Raw genomic sequence first — 12,049 nt, forward strand, 5'->3', positions numbered from 1 at the left:
CGGTTAAACGTTTTTTTCCTGCACTTTTCCTCTATCTTTCATGTTTAGTTCTCTTGTTCAAATGGCACTTTTAGGTGTTTGCTACTTGTCCGGGAAAGGGCGGGGAATCTTTATTTGTGGAATAATGTATCAAAATATACCTACTATCATCGTTCATTGGTTCATCACGTGTCCGTTTCTGTACTTTTTTTGTGGAGGCATGGAATTTTGGTCCGGGATTTTTACTACTTTTATTCTGAAGGACATTTTGCTGTGGGTTATGCTACGTGTGTTGTCAAGTAAAAGTTATACATTTGTGTAGGCACAAGTGACGTTTTTTGTTCGGTAAGGTTCCATTTTTCGACATATTTCATGTTTCTATTTTTGTTATTTTGTTATGTTGTTTTGTAAGGGGCATTTCTGCGAGAGAATCGAAGGGAAAAGGTCGTGCCATGTCTGTGGTAGAAGGGACCCTATCATGATGTTTTTTTGATTGAAATGGCAGTTTTTTTCTCCGTAAATATATTTGTTCTCATTTTCGATCTTTCGTCATCAATTTGGTTTTTATATTTTGTTCTATTTAAGAGCATTAATAAGGATTAGCACAGAAATTTAAAAGCATAATTTATCCTCAATTTTGTTTATTTTACATTAAAGTATTCCAAACTTTTGTAGTATGTATTGTTGTTTGAAAGAAAACATAAAATCTCAAAATAAATTGCTAAAAATTTCAGACAGTCCGGTCAGATTTTTTTCTCTCGATAGTGGATTTTTTTAACTCAATTTTTTTAAATAATGTGAAAAAATTTCTAAGTGCATTTATGAAATCAATTAATATCTTCACAAGCAAATTTTCAACGCAGCTAAAAGTAAAACTTTGTAAACAATTCGCTCTGTAAAAAAATTAAGATTAAACATCTTTTTCAAATTTTCATTCAGTCAGCACAACAATTTTTTTGTTAAAAAATCAAAGCAAATTCAGAGTGATCTGACGTTTAACCTGAGAGTGTATTGGTGAAACTGAATCAACTCGATTGGTGCCACGAAATAGATGAGAGAGGCTCGCGCTCTCTCGTTTTTTATCTCTCTCAGTAAGTGATATTTTGGTGAAGATTCTTCCAACTATGTCATAAAATTATGATATAAATTTCGTTATTTGTGCACGAAAATAAAAATTTAGGAATGAATCAAAGTTCATTTATTCGAAGTTGAAAGATCATTTCATTTTTGTTTGTTTGTTTGCAAGCAACATAGCGATTCTCATTTAAGCAAAGTAAAGTAAGGGGTGTCGAAAATGTAAAGGCAAGAGAGTTGCTCTCTGGTTTACTGTCTTGTTGTGAGAATATTTTACATTTATAGAATTTATTTGGGGACTGACCATTGGACTGAGGAATTTTTACATAAAAAAAATCAGGAAAAAAATTCAAATTGAATCATTTTGTAAGTTAACAACTTATTTTTTCATCATTCTAGTTATTTTTTCTTCATTCTAGTTCAATCTTGCTATGGAGAAACGGAAGCAAAAAAAGCATCATTTAAAAGCTGAGAGTTGCTCTTTTGCTTACTGTCTTGCTAAAAAAAATACTTGATTTTGTAAGAAACCATGAGAGAATAAATTTAAAAATACATAAGTTTGACAAATTTCAAGTTTTTGGTAGTAAAAATGACGAAAATTATATATTTTTGAGGATAATATTAAAATATTTTTCAATTTTTGTGCAAACCCTTCAGAAACTCCCTCGGGAAAATTTACCTTTATGCGATTCTGTGTCTATTTTTTTTCTTCCTTCAATGTGTACATCCTACGGGCTAAGAGATATGTGATTATCGTGTGTAAAATCAAACAAAACAAAAACGTAATAATATTTTTTTTCTTCTGTTTAACAAAATAAGATCAATGGCAAGTTCTGGTAACGTAAATTTGTTGTTATGCTTAGCTTAGTGTTGTGTGTGTGTGTGTTTGTTTAAAAAATATCTTTCGCTTACACTTTAGCAAACTTAGCAACTATCTGGCAAGTAGTAAATTTGTGCTCACTGGATTGAGTATTGTTATCTTAGCTAGATTTAAACTTATCGATTGGGAATCAGCTTTCTCTGTGTGTGTGTGTTTGTGGTTCGGAAACTGCGGGTTGGGAAGTTATTTTAAGGTTTGTTTTTTTTTTTGTAAAATTGCATTCGCGGAAATATCCATTGGAGGAGATTTTTAAAACCTAAAAATCTAACGTAATGGACTAGCATAATCATATCGCATTGTATTCTTTTTCTTCTTTCTAGGTTTTTTTTTTTTTGCGGACCACATTTACAGGTTCTCCGAGCTTAACCCTACACATTTGTCATGATATCTGTCTCTGTATGCGTTCTGACGGTTTATGTCGCACGCGCGCGCCCTCGCATTCATTCTCCCACGTGTTTAAAGAAACGTATATTGATTTTGTTTATTTTGTTGAATTATTTAAAATTTGTACTACCAGTTCTTAATCCTCTCATTTTGTCACGATTCGTTGCGTCAATCAGTTTCTACAGCTCAATTTCTTAGCACATTCTTTCTTTTTTTTTAATATTTTGTTTGTATTTGTGTAATCTCGCGCTCTGTAAATAAACAAAATCAGTATAAAAAGTGTCTTTTAAGTGCATAAAACCTCATGTTTTTTTTCGTACAAAAATCACGCCACTCCGTAAAATTTGCCAAGCTCCATAAATACGACTTATATTTATAGGTGTGTGTGGTCTTACTTGCTAACATTTAGGAGTACTATTTACACAATAAACTGCAAGAAACATTACTACGTACACGCTAATAGGTCTGATTTGGGACACACCGATTGATATACATGAGAATCTAAGCTACTGTAAAGTGATTGATTGGAAACATATCTTAGTTGTTTCACACGCATTGGGCTTAAAATCGTACGCACACTTACTTTAAAGTTAGAACAAATAATGATCTTAACCTGACGCTTCAAACTTAGCTAGTTGAGTTCCTCACTGGGCGCGATTGTAAAAAAGTTTGCAAACAAACGCGAAAAAAAACTGAATCATGATCAAGATGAAACTTCGAATCAACGTCAAGTCTTTTCGTCTCCGCGCGGCCTTAGAACGGCAAACTGGCGAGAAACATGTTCTCGATGAGGGGCGGCGCCGGCACCAGGTCCTCCAGCTTCAGGTAGAATATCCGCTGCAGGCCCTGCACGCTGAGGGATCGCAGCTCGGGCAGCTTCCCGAGCAGCCGGTTGAAGTAGTGCGGCTTGCGTTGCGCTTCCGAGTTGTACGTGACGTGGTCGCGCAGGCTGCTGATGATCTTCATCTGGAGCTGCTCGACGCGCTTCGGTTCCCGCAGGCCGTAGCGTTCTGAGAGACGGGGGGAAGAGATTGGGTTAGATGGTTTTGTTGATGTTTTGTTTAGCGATCGCCATTTTGTCAAAAAGATAGCAAATAAACGATCAAAGAGATATTGAGATAGGTCAGTGGATAGCGATATGACTTTAAATAGTCATATATTTCAATTTAATGATGACATGATAAAATTTTTCTACTATTACCGAAATGTCCTATATTGACCAACGGTTCCCGAATGGCTAGGTTAAGTCAAAGAATGACGGCATTTTTTCTAATTGTCGTAACTTCAAATTCCATGAAATTTGATATACAACAGCATACACCCAAAATTCAGAGTCGAGATAATCGTTCTCTCAAAATTTATTGAGGGCTCAGTGCCAAAATCGATAGAATAATGGTACCAACTCACACCATCATAACAAATGAGTTCATTCGTTAGTTGAATCAATAAATCTACAACAAGTGTCATACATCGACTTCTGACATCTCCTTGGTCACCAAGCTGTGGTGGCCGAGGCAGCTAAGTCATTGGATTGGTTTGTCAAAGGTCTCTGGTTCGATTCCCGTTGTCGACATTTTTGGTTTTTTGTTTGACGGATGAACTTTTTTTGCAAATGTACCTCGAGAGAATAGTTCTATCGCCCATCTCGAGCTGTGTTCTCTGCGTCCGTGAATGGTACCACTATTCTCTCGACTCGAGACCATCATTCTCTCGGACTAGCGCTGCCAGTTTTGGGTGTAGAATTCCTTCACTTTTTACTTTTATGTAAAAATTTCAAATATAATTGCAACTGGAGTAGTGGCACCGTAAATACCAAAGTTGATATTCGATAATACTACATCCAAAGTTAAAGACCAAGCGGATAGTCCTCCCGTAGAGAAACTTGAGGAAAGTACTATTTGGCGAGAGTATAGACCTCTCGCGCTTACTACAACAACAAATCGTGTTCATTCGTTCATTGACCAAATGACCGCCACTTAGTCACCGAACCGAATGGTGGCTGAAATGGCAAAGGCTCGGATTAATATGCTGAAGGTCTTGGGTTCGAGTCTCGGTATCGACATTTTTTTTTAATTGTTAAACTTTTTGGAAAATGAACCCACGAGTAAAGTACTCTCGGTAATTTCGGGGTTTATTCTCTTCGTCCGTTCACAGTACCATTTTACTACCGAACCATGCTCTTTATCCTCTCGTACGCCGATGCCCAGTTCTGGGTGTATCATCTATAATATTAGCGTCTAACGATAATGATAATGCCGATGACCGACAATAAGGTTATTTTTGAAATATTTTTAAAATTGACTTAATTTTGGTTGGATGGTCATGCTAAATTTTCAATATATTTTTTGATAATATGAAAAAATATGAATACTATTTTTTTCCCCAAAATATCGTATATTTTGAAAATATTTTTTATATAATTTGCAAAATGGATATCAAGCAAAGAGAAATTGTTAATACTTTTTCACTTTTATTATAGCCTTTTTTGTGAAATACTGAAATTTTCATAATTTGTTAATAAAGGTTTTGGAACTTTTTTTTTATATGAATTTTCTCTTTATGACAATATTTTTTGTAAAATACTGGATTTTTTACGAAATATATTTTTTATGTGAAAATACTCCAATTTTCCTAATCTAATTCTTAATATGGGTATCAAACGAAGCGAAATTGAAAATTTATTAGGGTTTTTTTTTGTAAATCACAAAAAATTTCACAAAATAACGTATTTACTCAAATCTCTATTACTTCGCCTTATTATTATTTTTTGCGAAATACACAAAATTTTCACAAAAATCCTTTTTTTGCGAAAATACTCAAATCTTTGTAATTTTCAATATGGGTATCATTAATGGGAAATTTTTAACATGCATTTTCACTTTGTATTTTTTTAGTTTAATAACACAATTTTCATGTTTTTTAAAAATACTGTAATGTTTATAAAATATTGTATTTATTTACAAATTTTCATAATTCGCAATATGGGTATCAAAAGAAACGAAGTTTTGTGGACATTTTTGCTTTATTACTAATTTTTCTGTTTTTCTTTTCATAAAATATAATATTTTGTTGTAAATACTAAAATTTTCACAAATACAGTATTTTTACGAAATTACTCAAATTTTCTTAATTTGTATTGTAGGTTCCAAATTATGCGAAATTTTCATGTGCATTTTCGATTTATTTTTATAAAATACTTAAATTTTCATAAAATATCATATATTTTGCGAATTTACAAAAAAAAAATCATAATTTGTAAGACGGGTATCAAATGAAACGATATTTGGTATGTGTATTTTCGCTTTATTATTTTTTTGTAAAAACTCAGATTTTCATATTTTTTTTTCGAAAATACTCTAATTTTCAAAACTCTCAATATGGGTATCAAACAAAGCGAGGTTTTGTATGCTTTTTGGCTTTTTTTTAAGATACCAACATTTTCATAAGATACCGTATTTTTGCGGAAATACTCAAACTTTAAACTAACAAGCGCAAGAAAAATTAAAAAAAAAATACAAAAAAGTATATTTAAGAGTTATTGCAAAACACAAAATTTTTTACAAATTACCCTATTTTTTCGAAAACACTAAAATTGTTATTATTTGCATTCTAGGTATCAAACGAAGCGAAATTTTGCATGTATTTTCACTTAAGGGTACACAGCAACCAAGGAAGTTGTTGTATTCTTATTCCAAAATTGTTGAACTTACGGACCCATTCCTGAAATAATGTGATTATAAAAATTGACAAATTTTGTTGTAAATCTTTATTGAAATAGTAGCTCAGGGGATGAATAAAAAAATATATCGATAGTTCCCGTAGTTTTGAAGATACTAAAATGTCTGTAACAAAAATCTGGGTGCAAAAGTTCTGGTTGATGTGCACCGATAATTATAGTTAATTTGTAAATTACTCAAATGATCCTCGACAATTTTATCGTTAACAACCTTGGTAAATACGTGAAAAACAAAAATTAATCAACTTTTCGGATGTTCTCTAAGCATGTTCCGGATTTTTATGAAAGTACCACTCAAATTCAACCGGAAGTGACCTAATTCGTTGAAATTTTGTCACAGAACGTCATATTTGGAGGTCTTTTCAGATGTATCTTGTACAAAATGTTTAAATGCAGTTTGACAATATGGCGCCACGTCCCGTTGCCCCAACCCTTACCTGTGACCAGCGTGAGCGCGCACAGACACGCGAACGCCGAGATGTCGATCTCCATCGAGTGGAGGCTCTTGCTGAACTCGAGGATCGCGTTCAGCCAGTCGCCGAACGAGCGCTGGCACTGCAGCTTGTGCAGCACCACCCCGTTGCAGAAGGTCATCTTGGTGTCGTCGATGCGCGCCCGGTACGAGAGTCGCAGCACGAACAGCTCCAGCGATGCCGACTGGAACAGCAGCTCCTGGTCGTCGGGGCTGAGATCGCTGAAGCCGGGCAGCTTGTCGGCGAACTGCTTGATCACGTCGACGGACGTGGTGAGGAGGTTGTAGAACTGCTGGACCTTTTCCGCCTCCGAGATGATGGGTTCGTTTTGGCCAGGTTCGCGGTACTGGGCGTAGTCCAGGCTGGCGAGATCGGGTGTGGTGTCGACGTGGGCCCGCACCAGGGCGGTGATCATCGAGACGGGCGGGCTCGGCGGGGACTCCTGGGGTGACTTTGGCTTGGACGGTAGCCGGCCGCGGCGTCCTTTGAGCGAGTCGGTGCGAACCACCTCCTTGACCATGCCGACGGCGAGACACTTTTGGAAGCGGCAGAACTGACACCGGTTTCGTCGTCGCTTGTCAACGGGGCAGGCCTTGTCCGCCAGACAGACGTACTTGGATCCCTTTTGTACTGTTCGCTTGAAGAAGCCTTTGCAGCCCTCGCAGGTTCGGACGCCGTAGTGCTGGCAGGCCGCCGTATCGCCGCAGACCGCGCACAGTTGGGAGGGGCTCTGGGGGGTGGTTCCTCGGGGTGGAGCTGGAGTTATGCAACCGCCTGAGGCGGCGGCGGCGGCCGCTGCAGCAGCGACCTCATTGTTGTTGACCGTGTTGGGGTTGTTGTTGTTGATGTATCCTGGGGAGCTGGACGCTGAGCTGGAGGCACTTGGTAGCGCCGAGTACTTGTAGATTCCCACTCGGGGTGGTTTTGGGCTTTCGCTGCTGGACGTGGACTCTGAGCGCTGTAGTGGGAGCGAGGCTCGTCGATACGGCGTGGACACGTGCAGCTCGGCGATCGTCGGGAAGGGTGGCAGGGAGTAGGAGTCTTGGGGCGTTACAGCACCGTAGTTCTGTGGAGCGGGGGAAGCGGTCAGTGTGGTGTTGCCGGGGATCTGGACGGCGGCAGGACTTACCGTGGCATGCGGTTCGTACGCGGGCGAGTAGAACCCTCCCGTGGTTGGTGGGGGGTTGCTGTACTGGGTCGTGGGCTGGGCCGGCTGCGGCGGGAACTCGTAGTGACCCTGGTGGATGCCTGCGGCATGATGGGCGGGGCCGTAACCGCCGTGGTGACCGTACGCAACGCTTTGGTGGTGTGGTGAGGCCGCGATCTTGAAGCAGTCCTCGTCCATTTTGAGCCCGAAGTTTGCCAGCTGGTTGAACTTGATCTGGTACGTGTCCTGGAAGCTGGGTAAGATCGAGTTGATGTTACTGGCTGCGCCACTTGGGCCGGGTATGTCGGTCGCTGGAGGTCGTCCCGTGGGTCGTTGGATTGGTTGCTGTTGGATAAGCTGTTGATGACGAGCGCTGCTCGCAAGTACGGGATCACTGCTCGATCGAAGCGTCAGCAATCCAAGCTCTTCAGTTGACGATGTCTCCAACAGGAGATCCTGATCTGGTTCGGTGATTTGTGACCGCTGAGGAAATGGGCCCTGCAACTCGGTGAGACTTTCCTCCTTATAGCTACCCTTCAGCAACGCAGCTGGGATGCTATCGCTGGAGCCGCCGAAGCTGGACGGATTCTCCTCGTAGCCCACCAAGGTATCGCTCGAGCTGTTGGAATGTTGCGTCTGGTCCAGGTACGACTCGGACTCGACTGTCGGGGTTTGGGACGATGGTGGCGGGGCAAACAGCTCCGCAAGCTTGTCCAACTGCTGGGAGGTCGGCAGAAGCTCGGGACTCAGCTGCTGCTGCTGTTGCGGATGTGAAGGCTGTAGATGACTGCTGCTGGGACTTCCGAACGAGCCCAGCTGATGGTACGATTGCTCGGGGTGGTTCTGCTGCTGCGACAGTAAATAATCAAACGAAGAAACCGAACTAAAAGAAGTAGCCTGAGAGGGGTGAGAGAGAAAAGAAGGGTGAAATGTTCATTAAAATCCCATCCAAATGAAAGGGGCGTGGCTTGGCGCTTATGTTACGCGCGCGAAAAACTAGAGCGAAATTCAACGACGACGGCGCCGGGCTGGCTTGGCCGGGCGCCAACCGAGCGTACCGTACCGTCCATGACGATAATATCAAGAGTCATGGCGTTGATTGGACGCAGCACGGCGTTGGACGGAAGGAAGGAAAATTAATGAAAATTGGGTGGGAGGAGAGACCAGCGCGCTGTGTTGATGGACCGTGGCGCGTGAATTATTTATTCGCGGTGGAAAACGAAAATGGGGGAAAATTTTGCGATACGCCTCGTTTGGCAGTGGATTAGTTGGGTTGAGGGTTGGGTTATTGCTGCCAAGAATATGGTTGTAATACAATCCATCAAGATGATGAAAGTTTCAATTGTCACAATAATTGATCAACAACCGCGTACATTCCATCCAAACATCACTTTATCACGCGTAACCCAAAAAAAAGCTTCTCTTCATACGCCCGTGATTAAGTGTAAGTGCACATGATTACTCATCTTAACCTCAATCGCAGCATCTCCCAGCATCCCAAAGCATCGCGCGACCTCCATCAACCAACATCAACCTGCATCATCATGCGGAGTAGGCATTGACCATCTTGGGTTACATCAGCACGGTCGATCCGCACCTTCTAGGAATCGCCACCACCACAACAACCTTTCGCCGGAGCAAGTGAGGCCGCCACAGGAAATGACCGAAAAAAGGCCCCCCCGCCTCAACTGGAGCAGATCTCCGGTCAGTGCGCGAAGCACAGGTCAACAGACCGACCTCTCTTCCGCGATGCGATGGATCATGCGAAATGATGTGAAGCATAATTAGTTAATTAATGTTTGGAATTTTTATAAAGTTTGGGCCGAGTTGCGGGGTTGCGTGGAGGGACGGGCTAGGGTGGTTCGAACTTGGTAATGTTTGATTTGGCAGTACATACATGATTTTTTCGAAATTTGAAAATAAAATTTGCATTGGCCTTTCCAACACTTTGCTTGAATACAGTAGCGATATTTATTTTCTATTTAAAAAATAATAAAAAATGTTGAATTTTCCTCTTTTTAGAGCCATTCATTTTCTAAGTAGGCGATTCGGCAAAGTTGTAGGTATGGATGAGAATTACACAACAAAATGCACGAATTTGTTTGCATTTTTCTAAAACACTTTTTGTAATTAAAAATTAATTCCAAAAACATTGTTTTTTTTTGTATATTTTTTATTTATTGATATGTTTTAGGGCACATAATTGCCTACATTTGATAATTTAAAAAATATTAGTTTTTTGCCTCTTCAAAAAGTTTTTCTTGATCATATAATTTCAATTTTTTTTATCAAAAGGAGCAGATAATTTTACCTTTTTTTATTTTTAATATTCAAAATCGGGCTATTGGTTCCAAAGATTCCCAAAAACAAGGGCTAATTGGAAAATACTGAGAAAATCTTATTTCAACAAGGTTCAAAAAACCAAAATTTATGGAATTTTCTCAGCTATTCGAAAATATTATTTTCAAAACTGGTTAAATATGGGCAATTAATTAAAATTGAAAATCTGCGACTTATTTAAACGAAGTGACCTATAAATGGCTATAAAATTCAAACGGTCTCCTCATAAAATTTTCACTGCAGTATTTTTTGATTGCAAATTTGATTTTAACTTTTTTTTTTAGATTTGTTTCGATATATTTCTAGTTTTTCATAAAATCATAACCTGGTCAATGATATATCTCCGAAAACATATTTTAAAGAAAATAATCAAAATAAAAAAATCAAGATTACATTGTTGTTTTTGAAAATCTATGTTTAGTGATTTTGAAAGGCTTTTTTAGAAGGGTCTTTTCGTAGAGCTCAGTTCATAATTTTAAAGCGACTCATGCATTTTGTTTCCAATGGATTTGTCTAAGGATTCAGGCCACAATTATTTGTTAATGGAAAAAAAAGGATTCAGTGAAAACTGTCATTAAACAAATCTGAAGTAAAGGAAAAGATTCCCAGATAAAAAATATATATAAATTCAATATGTATTTATAAATTCAAAGTTTTTTTAATTCTTCTGAAAATGAAGAAAACCAAAGCAGGCTGTATCAACAAAGTTCAAAAAAGCAAAATGTTGGGAATTTTCCAAGGAATTTTCTCAGATTAATGATTTTTTTTCAAAAATGGGTGAACGATTTTTCTTAAAAATTGAAAATCTGCGACTTATTTGAAAAAAAAAAAAACAAATGACCTTAAAATGGATTTAACTTGAAAATCGTCTCCTTATCAAAATTTCTCTGCAATTCTTTTTGATTGCAAATTTGATTTTTCATTAAAAATTTGTTTAGAATTTTTTAGATTTGTTTCGATAAATCTCTAGTTGTTTACAAAATCTTTACTTGGTCAAAATTGTTTTGCCTATTCTGTAATTTTCAATGTATGTCCCCTTATATGTTAAAGAAAATAATAAAAATAAGAAAATCAAGATTACAGTGTTGTTTTCGGAAATCAATTTTATGTGATTTTAAATGCTTTTTTGAAGTATCTTTTCGTAGAGACCTGCTCAGTGCGGCTTAAGCATTTCAAATTCAACACATTTTTTTTATAAATGCTATTAAAACTTCTTTAAACAGGTTTTTATACATATAGATCTTTTTTAAAATTCTTATGAAAATGAAGAAATTTAGATTACTTCTCCAAAACAACTAATGTGCCATGGGTTTCCCATGTTCATATGAAGTTTTGAAAATAGTTAGCAAGAAATGATACATTTAATTGCCAAAGTTTATTAATGCATGCATTTTTGGGGTCATATTTGAGCTCAACGTCCCAAATAAAGACAACAAATAAATTGCAATTTAAAAAATCTTATTGCAGAAAATCATTTTTTTGTTGTTTTGATCCACAGCTGTGTATCATTTGAGTGATTCGAAAAATTTCATACATATTTTGAAAACGATTTAAACAATTTTTGTATTTCACATTTCTAAATTTTTTTTAAAGAAAATTATAGAATGATTTTAAATTTGTTTTCACTGGTCAAAAATGAGGACTAGGCTCAATAAATGGACATTAGGGTGACAGTAAAATAAAAATTGGTCATTAGGGACACCCTATGGCTCGATTTCTTAAACAAACATAAGTATTTGTGCAAATTTTGAGCTAGATGGGTTAAGGTTTACGGGTCACATTGAGCATTGAAGTATGGTAAAAATCTTGAAAAAATTTCACTTCAGGATTTTGCCGACAGGTGGCGTAAGTCTCGTCCAATTGTGTCCAACTGTTTTTTATTCAAAATTTTCAATTTTTCGTATCACTCTAATGGACATTTCCTTTACCAAGCCCCAAAAAATATGCATGTTTCGTGATAGTTCTGTTTTTTAAGACTTAACCCAAATATGAACCACCCTAGCCTGCAAGGAAAGCACTCCGCACGAATTGGGAGG

The 12,049-nt window shown here is 37.9% G+C and overlaps 1 protein-coding gene across 3 annotated transcripts in view; it reads right to left on the minus strand.

Annotated features, from left to right (window-relative positions):
• Positions 1–14: 14 nt before the first annotated feature.
• The window catches only part of LOC6036061 (nuclear receptor subfamily 4 group A member 2), a 195,736-nt gene continuing 183,701 nt past the window's right edge, over positions 15–12,049 (minus strand). For 2 of the 3 annotated variants that reach the window (XM_038252553.1, XM_038252555.1), the window contains exons 3-4: positions 6,491–8,570; positions 15–3,327 (exon numbers count right to left, since the gene is read on the minus strand). In XM_038252553.1, the coding sequence (XP_038108481.1) occupies positions 3,071–3,327; positions 6,491–8,570 (2,337 nt within the window). In that variant the 3' untranslated portion in view covers positions 15–3,070. The remainder of the gene's footprint in view (positions 3,328–6,490; positions 8,571–12,049) is intronic. The other variant, XM_038252554.1, reaches the window with a different exon arrangement.

This window comes from Culex quinquefasciatus, chromosome 2 (assembly GCF_015732765.1).
Source record: "Culex quinquefasciatus strain JHB chromosome 2, VPISU_Cqui_1.0_pri_paternal, whole genome shotgun sequence".
Taxonomy (NCBI): domain Eukaryota; kingdom Metazoa; phylum Arthropoda; class Insecta; order Diptera; family Culicidae; genus Culex; species Culex quinquefasciatus.